Source organism: Leptopilina heterotoma, unplaced genomic scaffold (genome assembly GCF_015476425.1).
Source record: "Leptopilina heterotoma isolate Lh14 unplaced genomic scaffold, ASM1547642v1 Lhet_136, whole genome shotgun sequence".
In the NCBI taxonomy this organism is placed as follows: domain Eukaryota; kingdom Metazoa; phylum Arthropoda; class Insecta; order Hymenoptera; family Figitidae; genus Leptopilina; species Leptopilina heterotoma.
The window spans coordinates 495,540-517,539 of NW_025110857.1; the positions used below are offsets into that span (position 1 = coordinate 495,540).

A 22,000-nucleotide genomic window follows, 5' to 3' on the forward strand; every position below is an offset into this window, starting at 1 on the left:
AGAATGATCATAAAAATTTGCATCGTTGGGCCTGAACCTGGGGCGGTACTTCTTATATATATTCTCGGCGCTTTCTTTTTGCTCTCACGCTATTTATCTTCTTTAATTCTTACCTGTTCTAATACATATATTGTATGCCTAATTGCACTTTACAGACCTTCAGTGCATTTCTCGTTCTCGTCCCGAGCACAAGCAAACGTGCGAAAGAAAATTCGTGTTCGGCATTCTTTTTTTTTGAGAAATTTTTTTTTTTTTGCGAAATGAAAAATATTGTTTGAAAACAAATTTTCTGTGTGTTTTGTTGTTGTTGTTAATAAGTATTTTTGCTTTGTATTTTTTTTTTCTAGTATAAGGAAAATTTGAAATTATTTTTTAAAAAGAAAAAAAATATAAATAATTGAAGTAATTGCGCTACTTAATTAGTTGCAGAATGGAGTGTCCCGAAGCGGTCGAACGAGGTCGAAAATTTCGTCTATTGACTGCAGAAGAGTTACCACAACTTTTGGATTTTCTGAAGCAGTATTTACCGGAAGCTTTGAAGGTATTTGGAATTTATATTTAATTTTGGATTTTTAAAAATATTTTTTCCTTTTTTTGGTACTATTTGTGTCTTACTTTTAATTTTTCTTCTTTTAATTTTTTTCTTTCTTATTGTTTCTTCTTATTTTTAATTTTTCTTCTTTTAATTTGTTTTTCTTTTCTTTCCCTTCTATAATTTTTCTTTTTTTTCCTTCAATTTTTCTTCCTTCCTACATTATTTCTTTATTTTATTTTCTTTCTTTTTTTGTTTGTTTCTTTTCTTTTATTAATTTTTTTTTTATTTAGAAGTTTTGAACGTTTAAAACTTCTGAATTAAACTTCTTCAAATTAAATTTTTATTACAATAATTTTACGCCAATGTTATGAAAAAAATTAATTAATTAAATAGTTTCTAAATGTAAAATTTAATTCTGAAATTTTTATTGCAATCAGAAATTTATGAAAATATTCTTAATAAAAAATATTCTGTTCATTTGAACGTTCAAAACTTGTGAATTTTTTATTTTTTATGAAATTTATTCGATTTTTCATGAATTTTTTTCTACTTTGTTTAAAAGTACTCGAAACATAAAATTACCGCCGTTAAAGTTCCCCTTATCAGTTATTCTAATGCATAATACAGAATTGATAAAATTATATTAATAAATATTTAATTTATTGTAGTTTTCAGTTTTAGTAAACAATAAAGTAATTTGGTAATTTGAGTTAAAAAAATCGTATTTTTTAATCATTTAGGAAAAAAATAATAACAATTATAATTAACATTAAAAAAATTAATAATAATAAATAATAGTAATAATAAAAACAGTAATAAAAATAGTAATAGGTAATTACAAATAATGGTAACAATAATAATAGTAATAATTAATAATAATATTAATAATAATACCAAAAATAATAATAAAAATAGTAATAACAATAGTAATAGTAATAATTTTTATTAAATTGATTATTTATGAAATAAATGAACTCTTTTGTCGAAATTAAAAACTAAATTATTGTTTAAAAAAATAAATTATTTAAAATCTTGGTTTTAGCAAAAAAATAAAAATATATAGAAGAAGATTGATGAGAAATGAATTGCTGAAATTTTTTCTGGGCTAATATTATAATAAATTTGAAATATAAATTTTAGCGGTTAAATCAGAATTGCAAAAATTTGTATAAAATATTCTTCTTTTCTTTTTCTTTCTTTTTTTTCTTGTTTGACTAGAAAGAAAGAATTCAATATAAATTGATATTAAAGAAAGTCGATAGAATATTTTACAAGGCCTTTAAAGGATATTGAATTCGGTAATCTATTCCTTTCTTTTTTTCGTATTTTCTATTCACGATTATATAGTCGAAGAATGACGCAAGTTTAATGAACTAATTTCCTTCTTTTACAATTCTCACTTTTGGTATTAATAATTTTTTTTTATATATTTATTAATTGTAAAGTAAGGGAATTTTATTTTTTGGTTTCAAACTAAAATCGGAAAAATAGAAAAAAAATTAATAGAATTTGCAAAAGTAAGTTTTTTGCAAAGAAATTAAAATTTTTTTTCTTTGTTTCAAAATAAAATAGAAAAAATGGAAAAAAATTAATAGAATTTGCAAAAGTAATTTTTTTTGTAAAGAAATTTTAATTTTAAATATTTTTTCTTGGTTTCAAAATAAAATAGGAAAAATGGTAACAAATTAATAGAAAATAATAGGAAAATTATTTTTTGTAAAGAAATTTTATTTCCATTCTTTCGCTGGAGAATGAAAATTAAAAAAATGGAAAATAATAAAAAAATTATATTTTTTGTAAGGTAATTTTATTTCGAAAGTTTTTTTTGTTTTAAAATAAAATTTTTAAACAAATGGAAGTTGATAAGGAAATTTTATTTCTACTTTTTTTCGTATTAGAATGAATTAGCGAAAATGGAAAGTAATAAACAAGTTATTTTTTTGTAAGGGAATTTTATTTTTATATTTTCTTTTTGTTTTAAGAGAAAATAGGAAAAATAAATTATTCTTTCGTAAGAATTTTATTTCTACTTTTTTTCGCCTTAAAATAATTGTCAAAAGTGGAAAATAATTAACAAAATAATTTTTTATAAGGAAATTTTATTTCTACTTTTTTTCACATTAAAATCTCCCTATTTTGATTTTCATAAATAAGAAAAAAATTTCTTGTTTATCAAAATTAAAAACTCGATTTACAAATTTTTTTATTCATTGACTTTTTTGATAGTTTTCTAATACTGTTTTTCAAAAATGACAATTTTTTTTATTTATCAAAAGTGGAAAATAATTGACAAATTATTTTTTTTTGTAAGGAAATTTTATTTCCATTTTTTCGTTTAAAAAAAAACATGAAAATTGGAAGAAAATAATCGGAAAATAATAAAAAAAAGTAATAAAATAATCGTTGGTATTCTAAAATAAATAATAAAATTGATGTAAAGAAATAAAGTGGAAAAAATGAAAAAAACTAAAATGGAAAAAGCGAAAAAAACTAAAATGGATAAAATTATATAAAAGTGAGAATAAAAAATATTCTAGTCCAATAATAATTATTTAAAATATAAACAAAGTTCAAAGATTACAAAGGCACTTCATATGAATAGAAGGGAAAAAGAAGAAAAAAAAACTGAAAAGCCGAATGTAAACAGACAAAATTTTTGCGATTTAAAATTCTCGAGTGAATTCTAAAATGAAGAGAGGGACCAAAAAAAAAATTCCTTTAACAAAGAAATTTTTCTCATTATATATCCAGGCGTCATTTACGATAGGATTAAAGCTTTGTTCCTTTTAATATTCGTTGAAAATCGATAAAAAAAAAGGAAAAACTTAAAGAGAACAAAAGCTCTTTTTTGAGGAAAATTGAGATTTTCTTTTTTTGTGTTTTGGATTTGAAGCCAGGAAGAGAAAAAGTAATATTTTCCGTTTTTTTTTTGTTTTCTTTTTATATTTAGCAAAAGTTTTTTGGGTACCTACTTACTGATATTTTTTTGATAAATCGTCTTAGCGAATGTCCTTGAAATTAAAATGGAATCCACGTAAAACCAATGTCTGTTGAAGTCAATGTCAAGGTCGTTCGTTCGTTTGCTCCTGAATAACTACTCGCTGGTATCACTGCATTGCGAGACCTCGTAAGCTCGAAGACCTCTAATCCATTCGACTTTATTCCGCACCTGCAAAATATAATAGACCTTGTCACGATGCGGATTTTTGAATTTTTTTTTTATTTTATTTTTTTTTTTTGTTTTCTGCTTTTCAAATATATATTACTTTACAAACACTTAGTATAGATTAAATTTTTCCGAATGGAAATAAAATGATAAAAATTCAGCGTAAGAAGGAATATTGGTTTTCTGCATTTGAGAGAAAATTTATTGCTTTCCATTCAGTTTGGTAAACAATTTTTCTTTTTGAGAATTATTATAAAAAGGAGATTCAAAAATTAAAAAATTTTTTTGAAGAAAATTCTTTTTTATGTTTGCATTTGTTAGAAGAATCTTATTTTTAATCCGATCTTAATCTAATTAATCTAATTTTTGCAGATATTTTGAAAGCATTTATGAGAGAAAATTTATTGTTTTTCATTCAGTTTGATAAAAATTTTTTTTTTGGGAATTATTATGAAAAGGAGATTTAAAAATTAAAAAGTTGCTTTCTAAATACGATATTTTGATAAATTAAAAATTTTTCTTAATTATTTGAATTCATCAGAAGAAGGAATATTGTAAATTTCGTTTTTGCTTTTCAAAATGCTTTCAAACCTTAAATAATTACAAATAATTTAGAAAAAAATAGTTTAGAAAAAATAATTTAGAAAATAATAATTTAAAGAAAAGTAATTTAAAAGAAATTATTTAAATGAAAAAAATGTTTAAATAATTAAGAACGATTATTAAATTTTCTAGACAAATATATTTTTCTTCACTGCTAATTATAATTTTTCCTTATATTCTTGAGAGCATTTTGAGAGAAATTTTTTTTCTTTTAATCCAGCTGATTCACGATGCGGATTTTTCTTTTGTTTTCTGCTTTTCAAATACACTTTACAAACACTTAGATTAAAATTTTCCGGATTAAAATAAAATGATAAAAATTCAGCGTAAGAAAGAATATTGGTTTTCTGCCTTTGAGAGAAAATTTATTGTTTTTAATTCAGTTTGATAACAATTTTTTTTTTTTTTTTTTTTAATTATTATAAAGAGAAGATTTAAAAATGAAAAAATTGCTTTAAAGAAAAATTTATTTAGATATTAGGAAATTTTTTTTAATATGATTGTTTAATTTTATACGAAATGTAATTGTTTGAATTCATCAGATGAAAAGAATCTAATTTTTAATATAATTTTTTCAAATATTTTGAGAGCAAAATTTTTTTTCCTTGTAATTTAGTTAAAAAAATAATTTGTCAACTGAATTAAAAGCAAAAAAAAAAATTTTTTTATTCGAAAAAGTTGTAATTCGAAAAAAATAGAAATAATAAAAATAATGACAACAAGAAAATATAATTTGTCGACTAAATTAAAAGAGAACATGAATTTTCTTCTAAATTCTATTATCAAAATAGAAGGAAAAAAATAATTTCCAGTAAAGAAAATATTTTTTTGAGAGAAATTATTGTTCTTTGGAATTATCATTTTTTCCGGAAGGGAATTTTTAATTTAATTTTTTTTCAATTACAATTTTGCCGGAAAATTCTTTGAGCATTTAATAGAAAAATTATTTTCTTCTATTTCAGTTGATAAATTATATTTTTTAAAGGGGGGATTATTTAAAAAAAAAAATTGTAAAAATTTCGTATCAATTTTCTTGTTTAGAAAAAATATTTTGGCATTAAAAATTTTGTTCTTAATAATTGTTTGCATCCAACAGAAGCGGGGGGGGGGGGGATTTTAACGTGGAATATATTTAGGAATTTGCAAATTATTTAATTTTTTGATATTTAACTTGAAGAAAGATATATTTGGAATTGGGAAAAATGTTGATACAAATTAATTGTGCGCATCGAATGGAATATCGATATGGAAAGGCTGTTTTGAATATATAGACAGGGATATTGAATTAAACTAGAACCTCTATATCAATCAATCAACAGGTACAAACTTGTTAATGGAACGTCTACTTAATCTCCCATATCAAGTGTGTATATTACACCGTCATCATCACCCTATTTTTTTTTCTTATTTCTAAAAATAAAAAACTCGATTCACAAACTTTTTGATTCAATGCCTTTTTTTCGACAGTTTTTTCTAATTCTGTTTTTCAAAAAATGACACTTTTTCGTTTTATTTTAATAAAATGCGATTTTTTCGATTTTTTTTCTCCACACAATGCATAAATAAAGTATCACTTTTTTAGAAAACAAATATTTATTGTTTAGTTTATTTATTTAGTTATTTATAATTTAGTTTTAAATATTTTTCTAAAAATTTAAAGATTTAAATTATTTTATTATTTATTTTACCTACTTATTAATTAAATAATTAAAAATAAATTAATTTTTTGCTCGAGATTTTATTATATTTCGAATTTTTTCCTCTTTCTTTTTATAAATAAAATATTGTTGTAATTAATTTATATTACTAACGAATAGAATTCATACAAAAATTATGCACCTATGGAGATTTCTCAAAGTTTTTTGATTTAATTATTTTCTGAATTAATCCATCAAGATAATTAATTTATCACACTATACACAACTTTGATTATATACCTACCTAACTTAAAAGTTGAAATTTTTTCTCTAATAATTTATTATTTAACATGAGAGGAAACTTTTTTGCGCAGGTATTAAAAAAAAGAATTTAATTATCCCTTTGAGGCACCAGTTTTTTTATGTCGTGAAAACTAATCTTTTTTTCAACATTATTAGAATTTTTATGATCCAAACAAGACAATTTTTTTTATATATATTATATTTGCAAAAAACGAAAAAAACTTTTTATTTTTAATCGAATGCCAAAATTTTGGTAGAATCGTAAATTTACTCTATAGTTTCAACAATAAAACGTATTTCAAAAATCAATAATTTTGGGAAAAAAAGTGTATAAAAAAATCAAGGACGAAGGGAAAATTATAGTAAGCAGTAGAAATAATTATTGTATGAAATTAAATATAAATTATTGTACGAATAATCTAAAATTGTTTTATTCTTAATTTTTTAATTTTTATTATTTCTTTTTTTAATATAATAATTATTAATTAATTAGTTACGTAAATTGTTAATAGTTGGATTTATTTAATAAAATTAATTTTGTATTCGTATTTGAAAAAATGAAAAATGAAAAACTTAATTCAAAAAAGAGACAAATATTTTCGTTAAGAATTGTTTCATTTCAATGGGAAAAAATATTTTTTTTTGCAATAATTAATAATAATTAATTATTATAGTAACAAATTTAAAATTTGCTTTTTCGTTGAAACCGTTTTCTAATTATTTTTTAATAAAATATGGTTTTTTGGCATATTTAGGCCTTTTTATTAAAAAACAATAATTATATTTTATTTATTAAGGATTTTTGAATTTTTAGGAATAAAAGATTTTATTGAAAAAATTAATTTAAAACTATATTTTTTTAACAACTAATAAAATTGATTTTTAGCATTTTTAGTTTGAAAAATTTTATTTTTATTGGGAAAAGTTAATTTTTAAAAAGCGGAAAAATATTTTCGTTAAAAGTGTTCCTTTTCTGTGGGACAAACAATTTTTTATTTATTAATAATAAGTAAATTTATTTATTAATCAATTTTTGAATTTTAATTTAAAAAAATTCTACTGAGGAAATTAATTTTAAAATAGAAAAATTATTTTCTCGTCAAAAGTGTCTCTGCCAAAATATTTTCCTGATCGATCTTTACATATTGGTATCAAATTCCTCGTTTCCTGTCTCTCTCTCTCTCTCTCTCTCTCTCTCTCTCTCTCTCTCTCTCTCTCTCTCCTCTCTCTCTCTCTCTCTCTCTCTCTCTCTCTCTCTCTCTCTCTCTCTCTCTCTCTCTCTCTCTCTCTCTCTCTCTCTCTCTCTCTCTCTCTCTCTCTCTCTCTCTCTCTCTCTCTCTCTCTCTCTCTCTCTCTCTCTCTCTCTCTCTCTCTCTCTCTCTCTCTCTCCTCTCTCTCTCTCTCTCTCTCTCTCTCTCTCTCTCTCTCTCTCTCTCTCTCTCTCTCCTCTCTCTCTCTCTCTCTCTCTCTCTCTCTCTCTCTCTCTCTCTCTCTCTCTCTCTCTCTCTCTCTCTCTCTCTCTCTCTCTCTCTCTCTCTCTCTCTCTCTCTCTCTCTCTCTCTCTCTCTCTCTCTCTCTCTCTCTCTCTCTCTCTCTCTCTCTCTCTCTCTCTCTCTCTCTCTCTCTCTCTCTCTCTCTCTCTTTCTCTCATATCAATCAAATCAAATTTAATCGAAAATATTATTAAAAAAAAAAAAAAAAAAATCCTCGGTCTTTTCTTTTGTTTTGACAAAAACACACATACACACATGCATATGGTTCCATCGATTTCGTTCAGGAGAACGAAAAACCTTCGCGTGAGTCAGGACTCGACCTTGACCCTCAATCGCCTTTTCGATAGTTGGAATGCATACATGTCTAGATGCAGACGGGTTTATTTTCAGTATTAAACTACTCTTAAATACACTGATCTACATTAATAATTAATTTTCATTATATTTTGTCTTGAAACAAATTTTCCATTTCCTGTTCGTCACATACAGTAATCAGAATTTTTTTCGCCCTTTTTTTCTCTTGCTCCAAAAACAGAAAAAAAACCTCATTCTCTGCAATGTTGATTTAATCATTTTCCCGCACTGACTGTTAATTTTCACTCGGGTAAATAATAAATATTTTAAACTTATTATAATTTTAAGTGTTACTTTCGAGTTTATTTAATCAGATGTAATTTTATTCGCGTGACAAAGTATGCTGAATAGCTTGAAAATTAGAGAGGATATATATTTTTTTCTAAATAAATAATTTGCCAAAAGAAATATGTAAATTTCAGTTTTTTTTTCTCCCCAACAATGCCTTATTTATGAGGATTAATTTTACTGGCTCTTTTTCCAAAAATTATTTATTGCTTTCTTGTACATTGTAATTATGGTGAGCAATTAAAATAATTACTCGAAAATTAGAATTTTTTTTTGAAATGTCAAAATTTGGTAAATTTAAAATAATTATTTTTATTTTTGTATATAGTTTTATTTTTATTTATTTTTATGTTTATTTAATTTTATATATTTTTATTTATTTTTATTTTTAATTATTTTTCTTTATTTTTTTTTATTTTTCTATATTTTGGTTTATTTTTTTGTTCTTTAGATATTTAAATAAATGTAGATAATTTTTAAAACAAAGGTGAACTAATTTCTTTGTGATTTTTTCAGTTTCATCAAACCGTATTGACTTACATGAAACATCGAGTATGGGAATTTCATTTTTACGTTGCCAATGAATGGCCAGAGGTTCCGGTTTGTTTGCATTTTCCAGGGATGACACTTGCCGTAAGTTTATTTTAAATTAATTCCATTTAATTTTTAAAGCTAATAATAGAATCCAGAGTCGACAGAAATCGTAAAATAAATTTTCAAGTTTATATAAATAGAAAGCAATTTTTATTTTACTTTTTTATTTTTTATATTTTTAGTTTTTTTCACAAACTTTATTTTTTATTTTCTTCTGTATATTTTTATTATTTTATATTTTTTTGTGTATTTTTATTATTTTATATTGTTTTTGTGTATTTTTATTTTTCTATTTTTTTTTTTGTATTTTCTTCTGTATATTTTTATTTCTTTGCATATTTTTCTTATTTTTTATTTATATCTGTCGAGCTTATTTTTTTATTAAGACAATAAAAATAAATGAAAATATTTTTTCACATATTTTTATTCATTTGCTGATTTTTATTTAAAAAATTTTTATTTTCCTATGTTTTGGATATTTTTTGTATTTCCTTTTGTATATTTTTATTAAAAAGAATTTTTGTACCTACTATTTAAAATAATTTTGAATTTTTGAATAAAAAAGGAAAACTGTTTAAAAATAGATTAAAGAAAAAATAATAAACAATAAATTTTTCATGAATATCGATGAAAAATAAATTTTTAATTGAAAAAAAACCTTCAAATTTTCACTGAATCAAAAAAAATTTCCCAACGAAAGAAATATTTTTCTAAATTCGAAAAAAAAAGTTAATAGAAATATTGAAAAATAGATCAAAGAAAAAATAATAAACAAACAATTTTTCCCGAATATCGTTGTAAAATAAATTTTTAATTGAAAAAACTTTCAAATTTTTACTGAATGAAAAAAATTTCCTAACGGCAGAAATATTTTTCTACATTCAAAAAAAAAGTTAATAGAAATATTAAAAAATAGATCATAGAAAAAATAATAAACAAACAATATTTCCCGAATATCGTAAAATAAATCTTTATAATTGAAAAACAGCCAAATTTTCACTGAACGAAAAAAATTCTCCCAAGGAAAGAAATATTTTTCTACATTAACAAAAAAAAAAAAAAAATGAAAAATTATTGAAAAATAGATTAAAGAAGAACACAATAAATAATAATAAATAGTAAGCAAAAGAGTCTTTACGAAAATCCTTGAAAAATAAATCTCTAGTTGAAAAAAAACCCAAAAATTTGTTGCAGCAAAAAAAAAAAATATTTTTCTGCAAAAAAAAAAGTAAAATTGTTTAAAAATAGATGAAAGTAAAAAAAAAAATAAACGACGTGTTTAAAGGAACACTTTTCACTGAAAAAAGAAACTACATCACTTAATCAAGAATAAAAGGTGAAATGTGAGTCACGAAGCTGACACCAGTTTTAATAATATTCACCCTGGGGTAATTTTTCAGAATTTCTTTTTTCGTGATAATATAGAAATGTTCTTTAAAAAAGAAAAAGAAAAGAAATTTCTCTTTCGCGAAAGAGTTAAAATTACAAGTATTGTGTGCGATAAATACAAATTGAAAAACTTTTATCCAATAAGTGAAAAAATTCCACATTATATATATATATAGAGAGAGAGAGAGAAAGAGAGAAAAGTTTAAAAAGAAAATAGAAAAAATGAACCCTTAGGTTGATTTTGTCATTTGGCTAATCGCCAGCGATTCTTGTTTCTGTTTCCTCGTCTTTCGTCCTCGACCTCACCCCCTCTTTAAGAACGCATTTATCAGCACTAATTCTAATAATGTATATATATATACATATATACATATATAGAAATTATCGCCAAAATCCTGGCAATGTCACTGCTCTGTCGTTAATCAACGCAACATCATCGCACTAATTACTGCTTTATTCTGGAAAATTTTCTCAATTATCAATTTTTTATATAATATCTAAGAAATTTCGAAGCAATACAAATTTTTTTTAATTAAAATTTAGGATTTAATTCATTAAAATTCTCTGATTAATTAATAATTAATTAGTATTTAATTAATAATTCATTAATATTAATTTACTGATAATTTATTATCAACTAAATATTTTTAATAATAATGGTAAAATTTTAATTTAATTTATTAAAATTTCGTTTTTTAATATTAATTATTAATTAATTAATGATAATTTAATATTAACTTAATATTTTTAATAATAATGGTAAAATTTTAATTTAATTTATTCAAATTCCTTGATGTAATATTAATTAATAATTAATTAATAATAATGTATCACTATCAATTAAATATTTTTAATAGTAATGGTAAAGCTTTATTTTCATTTGATTTATTGAAATTCTCTGATTTAATAATAACTAATTAATAATTGATTAATAATTTATTATATCAATTAAATATTACTTCCTCATAGAGGAAGTATTTCTATAATAATAATGGCAAAATTTTCATTTTATTTTTGTTAAAATTCTTTGATTTATTAATAATTGATTAATAGTAATTTATTATCAAATAAATATTTTAAATAGTATTGCGTTAATCAGTGGAATATTTCTAATAGTAATAATTATTTAAAAACAATTTCTAATAATACATTGAAAAAAAATTATTTGATTCAAGTAGCAGATTATTTGTCAACAGCAATCAAATAAATATTTACTTGAATCATATAATTTTTATTTAGATCCGATTAAATGGTATTTGCTTCAAATACTGAAATTATTTGTTCAAATATAATTTATTTGTTTGAAATACAATTTATTTGATTTAAATAAATATTATTCGATTAAAGTGAATATTTCTTTGAGAATAGGCAAGTAATCGGTTATTTGAATTAAATAAATTTTTTTTTTTATTTATTTAAACACCGTTTGAAAATGAAAATAATAATTAAACGTATTTGTTTAAAAAATTATTAAGTTCATTAAAGCATTAAAAACAAAAAATAATACATAAATGAAATTCAAATCTTAAATGCGCGACAATATTTTAAATTTAATTGTTAATAATAAATACAAATGTGACGATCGTAATTTTTTTATAAATCGCACAATTCCAAAGTTTAATGATTAATTTAATGGTTGTAATTAAATTAAATGTTCGTTTCACGAAACTCAATCGTACAATATTCATTAATAATTTATTATCATTAGCAATTGTAATTTATTATGAAAAATATTTAATTGACAATAAATTAATTGTTAATAATATTTAATTGGAAATAAATTATTATTAGAAATATTTAACTGATAATTGATTTGTTTTTGAAGAATTTTATAGAAATATTTGAAAATAATTAAATTCTTTCGAGAAATTCAATTGAAGTTGTTTCGAAAATAATTAAATTTCTATAAAGAATTTAATTAAAATTAAGTATATATAAAATAATTGAATTCATTAGAAGAAATTTATTAGTTTTTGAAAAAAAATTGAATTCTTTCAATTTTTTTGACGAATAATATATTTAAAAATTGCATTGAAAGTAATTTAATTTTCATTTAGAATTTTTAAAAATATTTTGAGAATAATTGAATTATTTTTTAAAGAATTTTAAATTCTTGTTGAAATTGAATTTTACGGGAATTTTTGAAAATAATTCAATTCTTTCGTGTAATTAAAATTTTAGAAAATAATTGAATTTTATGGAAATATTTGAAAATATTTGAATATTCTTCCGAGGAATTGAATTAAAATTGTTTTGTAAATAATTGAATTACTACAAAGAATTTTACTATTTATAAAAATAATTGAATTCTTGCGAAGGATTTATTAAAATTTTAGAAAATAATTGAATTCTTTTGAAAAATTTTATAACGAATTAAAAAAATAATTAAATTCTATCGTGAAATTTTATTAAATATAATTGAATTTTTGCAAAGATTTTACTATTTAAAAAAAATAATTGTAATGTTTAGAAGGATTTATTAAAATTTTAGAAAATATTTGAATTCTTTTGGAAAATTTTATTAAAATTTTTTACAAAAAAATTGAATTTATGCAAAAAATTTTACTATTTTTAAAAATAATGGAATTCTTATGAAGATTGTTATTATAATTGCATAAAAATAATTGAATTACTGCGCAGAATTATATTTAAAAAATTTGGAAAATATAAACAATAATAATTAATTTTGTACTTAATAAGTGGATTTTTTCAACTTTGATTTTCAAATTATTTAAAAATAAAAATAAAAAATTTTTTAATTTGCATAACAATAACAAATTGAATATCACGTTCCGCACGTAACATTTGCTAGTTGATAATAAATTATAATTAGCAAAATTTTAGTCTTTATTATTTTACATAAATATTAATTACTTTTTTGTCAATAAATTTAATAGTGGACAAAATAAATTGATAATTTCGTTAACAGTTTATAGTAATAAAATTTTATAATAATCGGTTAATAAATTAATTTCGATAATGATTTGGTAAATTATTGATATTAAAATTTTGTATAATTAACATTTAATTAAATATAATTATTATTTTTATTCATTATTATTATTAGTTTTTTGTATTATTATTTTTTTTTATTATTCTTATTTTTTATTATTATTATTTTTTTATTAAATTATTTTTATTTATTATTATTACTTTTATTTATTGTCATTTTTATTTAGCATTATTTTAATTTATTATTATTCTCATTTATTATTTATTATTATTTGCATTTATTTTTAGTTTTACTTTCTGACTATTTTCATGGAGTATTATTTTTGTTTTTTATTATTATTGTGATTATTGTGATTGTGGAGTGAATAAAAATTGATTGTCTATATTTTCAGCCTCACGGTCTGTTTTACGAGAGCGTTGGCGTATTCTGTCCTATTGGTCAACTGGAATTATTAAGGATCATGCAGGACGAGGATATTTTAATCGATTGGTCAAGACCACTGTACATTAATTTTGTTCATTCGCTAATTTCCGATGAACTAATTCGACTCTACAATGGCATTGGAATAGTCGAGCAGGTTCTTGGCGATGTCTGGTCCTGTAAGAATATCAAAAATATTGAAAATATTGAGAATTTTGAAGATGAATCTGTACCTGCAGAATCACAGGTAAGAATTTTTTTTCTTCCTTTTTTCTAAATCGAAAATATAGAAATAGAAAAAAAAATAGAAATAGATTGTAGAATAATTTTTTTTTCTGTATTTTAGGTTCTTCCTTTAAAACCGGAGCATGCGGAATGCATCCACGATTTGTATCCTGCCAATGACATGGAATGTCAAGAGGTGTTTCTAAGACTCATTAGGATTTTACCAGGTGCCGGTGTTTTCGTTAATGGAAAACTCGCCGCCTGGATGGTGCAGTCATATTATGGAGCAATGTTTTCCATGCAAACCAAACCCGAACACCGAAGAAAAGGCTATGGATTACGACTAGCAAAGTAACCATTTTTTTCCTCAATTTTTTTTTTTTTTTTTTTTTGAGATTTCTTTATGGTTCTGAAGTTTTAAACGTTCAAACTGGCGAATTTTTATTTTATTGCAATAATTTTTGCGTCACTCAGTTCTTTTGTAAAAAAATAATTGACAAAATTCCAATAATTGGGATTAATTTAGAACCAATTTATTTTATTTTATTTCTACTTGAAATATTTTAGTTTATTTTCTATACTTGAAGTTAAAATTTTATTGCAATATTTTTTGCGTCACTCAGTCCTTTCGTTCTTACTGTAAAAAAAATAATTGTTAAATTCTAATAATTGGGATCAATTGAGAACCAATTTTGGGTATTAAATATTTATTTTGTTTTATTTTGATACTTAAAAACGGTTCTAATTCGTAACTCCTTCATTTCAATTTGTCAAATTTTTTTTTACCTAAAAAGTCAAATAAAATTTTTTAATTTAATTTAATTTAATTTAATTAATTTACTTTTAATTTAATTTAATTTTAATTTAATTTAATTTAATTTATTTTTTTAAATTTATTTATGAATTGGACTTGTTTTTACATTTTTTTTTTAATTTTTACGCAGGTCAGAAAAATTACAAATGTTTGCAATTCTTTAAAAAAAAATAGAATTAGGTTTTATTTAGGAATTTAAATATTTGAATTATCGAATAACTTTCTGAAAATTGATGAAAATAATTAATTTAGAGAAGATTTTTCAGTTTAAAATTTCAGAAAATAAATATAATTTTTGGGAAATAATTAAATTTCCAAAGATTTAAAATTAAGATTTCTGAAATTTGAATTTTGAGAAAATTTAAATTTAAATTTAAAAGAAACTAGTTTTTCGAAAAATTTTAGTTCAAACTCTTTTAGAAATTAGTTAAATTGTTAAATATATGTTACTAAATTAAAGAACTTTCCAATCAACGAAATTTCTTAAAATTGAATTGAAAAGAATTGAATTTAAGTCGAATTCGAAATGAACTTTTGTATTTTGTAAATGATAATGAAATGAAATATTTAAATTCTAGAATAAATTTCTGAAAATTTTTGAAAATAATTAATGTAGACAAGATTTTTCAGTTAAAAATTCTAGAAAATAAATATTGGAAAAGTTACAGTAAAAATTTTGGGAAATAATTAAATTGCTAAAGGTTTCAAATTTATATTTCTGAAAATTTGAATTTTCAGGATTTTCAAAAAATTTAAATAAAAATTCCAAAGAAAATAGTTTTTTTTGGAAAAATTTGAGTTCAAATTAAATTTAATTCTTAATTTCTTAATTTAATAAAATGTCTTTAAAAATTCAACTAATTTCCTAATTCGAAATCTCTTAAAATTGAATTTGAGACGAATTTGTAATGAACTTTGGTTTTTAAATTATTAAACCCTCAAAGAACTTTCCCAGAATTGTAAAAAATAATTAATTTAAAAAAGAATTTCAGTTAAAAATTCTGGAAAATATATGTTATTAAATTAAGATACTTGAGAATAATAGAAATTTCGTAAAATTTAATTGAAGGGAACTGAATTTTAGACGAATTTTAAATTAATCTTTTTTTCAATTTGTTAAACTCTCGAAGAATTTTCTCAGAATTGTAAAAAATAATTAATTTAGAGAAGAATTTCAGTTCGAAATTCTAGAAAATAATTTAATAGTAAAGTTTTGTAAAAATTTGTAGAAATAATTAAATTTCAAAAGGTTTCAAATTAAAATTTTCGAGAATTGAAATTTAGAGGAACTTTAATTAAAAGTTCCAAAGAACACAGTTTTTTAAAAATTTAATTTAAATTCTTTTGGAAATTAGTCGAATTTTTCAATATATTTACTCTGAAATTAAAAAACAAGCGAATAATCGAAATTTCGTTGTAATGAATTGAAAATAATTGAATTTTAGACGAATTTTAAATGAATTTTTGTTTTTAAAAATTAAATTCTCAAAGACTTTTCTCAAAATAATGAAAATAATTTAAGAGAGTAATTTTAGTGTTAAATTCTGAAAATTAATTCAATATTAGCAAATTTTAGTAAAAATATTTGGAGAAATATTTTTAAGAAGTTTCAAATTAAAATTTTCGATAATTTGAATTTAAGGGTAACTTTTAATTAAAAATTGCAACAAACATCGTTTTTTGAAAAATTTTAGTTCAAAATTTGGAGAAATTATTTAAATCTTTAAATATATAATCTTAAATTTGAAAAAACTATCCAGTAATTGAAATTTCTTAATATTGAATTGAAAAGAATTGAATTTTCAAGATTTTTAAATGAACTTTTGTTTTTAATAATAAAATTCTCAAAATTTTCTGAAAATTTTTCTCAAAATAATGAAAGTTAATTGAATAAGAGAAGAATTATAGTTAAAAATTCAAGAAATTAATTCAATATTGGAAAATTTTTTTATCAATTTTTAGACATATTTAAATTTTTAAGAAGATTAAAAATGAAATTTTTTGAGAATTTCAGTTAAATTTTGTTATTAAATATTTGTTAATTTGTTAATAATAATTAAATACTTGAATTTGTTCGGAAATTTTTCATTTTTTCATTATTTTAATTTATTTTTCAATTAAATACTTCTTTTAAAAAATTATTATTAAACTTTTCAAAAACTAGTTAAAAATTTTAAAAAATAATTCAATTTAGAAGAATTTAGATTTTAGAATAATTAAATTTTTATAATTGAAATAAATTTTAGATATTAAAAAGTTTAATTACAATTTTTAAAATTAATCGTTTCTTTTGAAGAAAAATGATAAGAAGTGTATTAAACAGTTAGTTGAAAATAATTCAATTTTACAAAAACTTATAGTTATTATAAATTGGAATAAGGAAAAAAGTTAAAGAATTTTCTGGAAATTATGAAAAAGTCACAGAAGTAGAAAATATTAGTTTGGTGATAACTCGGAATAAAATAAACGACTATTCCAATTTTTTTTTTTTTTTGTACTTTGAACTGACTAACAAAAGTATTTTTGCTTTTTAAAATCGATCCCAGGCCTGGTCACAAAATAAGAATTAATTATAAAACTTCTAACTGTAAAATTTAATTTTTTAATTTTTATTGCAATTATTTTATGAAAATATTTTTAGTGAATAATCTTCCGTCTCTTTGAACGTTCAAAACTTGTGGATCATTATTTTTTTAATTTCTAGTATTTGTTTCTAATTTTTCTGTTAATTTCTACTTTTTTTCATTAATTTCTAATTTTTCTATTAATTTCTACTTTTTTTTATTAATTTATAATTTTTCTATTAATTTTTAATAATATTATTATTCATTTAGTGATTAATTGAAAAAAAATTCTCCCATTTCCTTCAGATACCTGACGAAAACAGTCGCCGACCGCGGCTACAGTCCATTCGTTGTGATACGTCCAGAAAATGAAGCGAGTCAAAGTCTCTATAGAAAATTAGGATTCAACAAATTTTATCAAATGGTGCGAATGACATTTATACCGGACACGTGGCGACAATTGTACGGAGCAAATTCGATATTAAAAGGAAATTTAGAAAGTGCAGTTAGACAATTAACAATCGAACAAAGGATAATAGATGTATTTCAAAATGACGAGAATGGAAAGAATGATGAGCATAACGACCACCACGACCACGACGATAACAATGACGATCAAACGACGAACGAAAAATGTGAGGTAAAACAGGAATTGGACAGCTTAGGTAATGGAGATGATTATAATAATCATATTAAAGAGCATGTGTAAATGAGAAAAGAAGAAATTTGTTTTATGAACAATTTACAGAATCTCAGGAGTGCGAGAAGTTTAAAAGTGCGAGAAGTATTGAATTTGCATATTATAAAAAAAAACAGAATCAGACTGATATATAGACAAAAAAAAATACAAAAAAACAAAAAAAAAAATAATTCAAAATGTCGATGAAACGGTGATATCCAACTCTACCAAAATAATCACGCATTCTGCTTCTCTGCACCAAACTCTAAAAAAAAATATGTAGAATTGTAAAACTCGGTGAGAAAAAGACAAGAATTATTATTAAAAGAAAAATGAAAATTAATGTAGGACAAAAGTTTCTATTAAAATTTTTCATAAAGTTAAAAGTTAATCTAGCTTATAAATTCCTCGGGCTAATCCTGAAGAATAAAAAAGTACAAATTGAAAAAAATATAAGCTAAAAAACTTTTCTTCTTTTCAAAACAGAAAAAAAAATATTATTACTGCACAAGTTTTAAAGTAGAAAAATAGCAAAAATATTTTGCTACTATTTTACTAGTGAAACTCTTTTTTAAACTAAAAATAGTAAAACTATTTTTTATTTTTATTTATTTAATGAATTATTTTTATTTATTAATAATTAATCCGAAGTTCGTTCGACGAACTTTGATTTATTTTTTAAATTCTTTTTATTTTGTTTTATTTATTTTCTATTGTCAATACGAGAAAAAAATGGAAGCATTGTCCTATGTTAATGTTTGCATATGAATATTTATGCAGTAATATATTTATAGGGAATATATTTATGCATATGGGAAAATATTTTGAAATTTCCATGTTATAATGAAACGCGAAAAGTTTACGTGGGGCTTCTTTATTCCATGCAGAAATTTACAAAAATATATATATATATATATATATATATATATATATATATGGTGTATATATAAACGAATTTCTGTAAGTTTTCCATATCACACACACAGCATTTTCAAGACACTTTTTTCAAATTAATTATTAATGAGAGGAGGAAAAAAAAAATTCACACCTGTCAAAGAATTTTTCTAGAATTTATTCTCTTAATACGCTATAAACAAAAGCCTTTGGCATTCCATTATTTTTAAATAATTGACATTTTTAAATGTCGACAACAGTCTCTGACAATTGTTAAATTATTGAGAAAATATTTTATTTTTTTTATTTATTTTTCTTGATTTGAAAAAGTTTTTTTAAATTGACGAAATATTTTTTTTATTTTAGGGTTGCCACAAGTCAGGGAAATTAGGAAAAATGAAATTTTCCAGGGAATTCAGGGAAATATCAGGGAATTTTATCAAAAGAAACTGAAAAAATAACAAAATTTTAGAATTACTACAAAAATTCTGCTTTTTGGTGTCAAAAAAATATTTAATTGAAAAACAAAATCTTAATTTCTTCTTTTGATTCTTTTTTCAACTTAAAAACTTTTGAATCGCATAATTAATATTTTAAAACAATGTCTTTTTTCTTATTTCAGTTAATAAATAAATATATTTTGAATAATTAAATTCTGTTTGTTGGTGTCAACAAATATTTTTGAAAAAGAAAATTAAATAAAATTTCTACAAATTAAATAAATAATAAATAAATTAAATTAAATTACAATTAAATTTTTTTTAAATTAAAATTCTCAACTTCATTTAACTCAAAAAAGATTTTAGTTGAAAAAAATCAATTTTCAAAAATAAGTGAAAATTTCATAAGGTTTCAAAACTAAAATTCTTAGAAATTTCAATTGCTGTGAAGAAATTAGTAATTAAATTATTTATTTTAAAAGTAATTCAAGATTTAAATAATTTTATTTAAAATTTTGAAAAAATTGGATTTCTAAGAAATTTTAATTAAATTGTTTCAAAATTCTTACATTTTAAAAAAAATTTTATTAAAAAGTTTAAAAATTATCAAATTAATGGAAATTTTGTGAAATTTTATTAAATGTAACATAATTTGTTAATTAAATATTTTTTATATAAATTATTCAAATTTTAAATAATTTTATTAAAAATTTTAAAAACATGTATTTTTAAGGAATTTTAATTCAATTGTTTAAAGATTTGAAGTGAAAAAACTTGATTTTTAAAAATATTTTTTTTTTTGCAAATTAACAAATTAAGTGAATTCTTATTAAATATAATGCAATTTGTTCATTAAATATTTATTTAAAAAACTATTCAAGTTTTAAATAATTTTATTTAAAATTCTGGAAAAGTTTAATTTCTAAGAAAATTAAAGTGAATTGTTTAAAGATATCTGACTCTTAAAAAAAAGTTATTTAAAAATTAACAAATTAATTGGAACTCTGTAAAATTTTATTAAAAATACTCTACAAATTTATTAAAAATAGTACAACTTGTTCAAAAATTTTTTTTGAGATTTAGAAAACAATCGAAGTTTCAAAGAATTTTAATGATAATTGATAAGTAATTGAATAAAATAATTTTATTTTGAAAGAATTACGATTTAAAATTTTTCTAATAGATATTTAGAAATTAATTTTGTTTAAACTTCTTAAAAATATGATTTTTAAAATATTTTAGTTCTATTATTAATAATTGAATTAATAAGAATTAAAATTGTTTAAAGTAATTGAAATTTTTTGAAAATAATTGAAATTGTATAAAGTAAATGAAATTTTTGGAAAATAATTGAAATTGTTTAAAGTAAATGAAATTTTTGGAAAATAATTGAAATTGTTTAAAGTAATTGAAATTTTTGGAAAATAATTGAAATTGTTTAAAGTAATTGAAATTTTTGGAAAATAATTGAAATTGTTTAAACTTTTAAAGTAATTGAAATTTTTGGAAAATAATTGAAATTGTTTAAACTTTTAAAGTAATTGAAATTTTTGGAAAATAATTGAAATTTTCTAAAATTCTTTAAAAAATAATTGAACTTATTAAGAATTTTATGGGATTTTTAAAAAATAATCGAAGAAAGTTTGACACAATAACCAATTTTATTTTGAACTAGAAGTTTTAATATATTTTTTTTGAGGAATAAAGGAAAAAGTCAAAATTCTCGCTGAAAATCGGAGAAAAACAAAATTAATTTTTTGTGGCAACCCTGTTTTTATTCAATTAATTTTAAATAATTCTCAAATCGTCTAGACGTTTTCGTTTTAATCAAGTTTCATCAAAATTGCATTTTAAAAAATCGATATTTGAAGGAAAATGTAATTAAATTTTAATTAAAAAAAAGACTTTCCGCACAGTGAAAGTTTGCTAATTGTGTTTTCTGTGAAAAACAAATTTTCCTCCGTTAGGAAGAGAGTCATTGAATTTTAAACATTATCTTATTAAATTATTAACTCTTGACAGTGACTGTCGTTTGATGAAATATCTTCAATATAAAAAAAAAGAAAAAAAAAATTAAGTAACTTTTGAAGACCAGATGACTTACAAAGTCTCTTTACTTATAGTATTTACTATTATAGCATTCCATTAAAAAATAAATAGGTTAATTTTTAACTCTATTTTGATTTAAATTATATAACTATAAATGAACGATCTTACAGTATTTATTAATAATACAGACTGATCTTTACATCTTTCTCGTTGTATTTTTTAACTAGTTAGCATCTAGAGAGCTTATGTTACTTAAAAAGTGTTTCATTTTTATCGAGCCTATTGTAAAGAAAAAAAATTAAAAATACAATTTACAGTAGTTGCAAATTTACTTTTTAATACAAAAAAAAAAAAAAATATAATGGGAAACTGAATAGTTTAATTGACTCTATATATATAAATATATAATTTAGATTATATATGTATATATATACAGAAATATTATGGCTGATGAAAAAAAACAAAAAAAAAAAATAATAATTTTTGAAATAATTGCGAATGAGTCGGCAAAAATGTATGTGTATCAGAATGAATCAACGTATGTACTTTAGAGAGTCAACGTTGAAACGATCTGTGATTTATGATTTATGATGAAAAAGT

General features: G+C 21.1%; 1 protein-coding gene and 1 long non-coding RNA gene across 5 annotated transcripts in view; one reads left to right on the forward strand and one right to left on the reverse strand.

Moving 5' to 3' along the window:
- The window catches only part of LOC122497769, a 35,558-nt gene extending 17,240 nt beyond the window's left edge, over positions 1 to 18,318 (forward strand). For 3 of the 4 annotated variants that reach the window (XM_043605050.1, XM_043605049.1, XM_043605047.1), the window contains exons 2-6: positions 424 to 541; positions 8,896 to 9,012; positions 13,707 to 13,982; positions 14,082 to 14,311; positions 17,645 to 18,318. In XM_043605050.1, the coding sequence (XP_043460985.1) occupies positions 431 to 541; positions 8,896 to 9,012; positions 13,707 to 13,982; positions 14,082 to 14,311; positions 17,645 to 18,047 (1,137 nt within the window). In that variant the 5' untranslated portion in view covers positions 424 to 430 and the 3' untranslated portion in view covers positions 18,048 to 18,318. The remainder of the gene's footprint in view (positions 1 to 423; positions 542 to 8,895; positions 9,013 to 13,706; positions 13,983 to 14,081; positions 14,312 to 17,644) is intronic. The other variant, XM_043605048.1, reaches the window with a different exon arrangement.
- Positions 1 to 22,000, reverse strand: part of LOC122497771 — a 43,336-nt gene that overhangs the window by 13,395 nt on the left and 7,941 nt on the right. Inside the window, exon 2 of the long non-coding RNA XR_006301173.1 lies at positions 3,512 to 3,704. This is a non-coding gene — a long non-coding RNA (uncharacterized LOC122497771). The remainder of the gene's footprint in view (positions 1 to 3,511; positions 3,705 to 22,000) is intronic.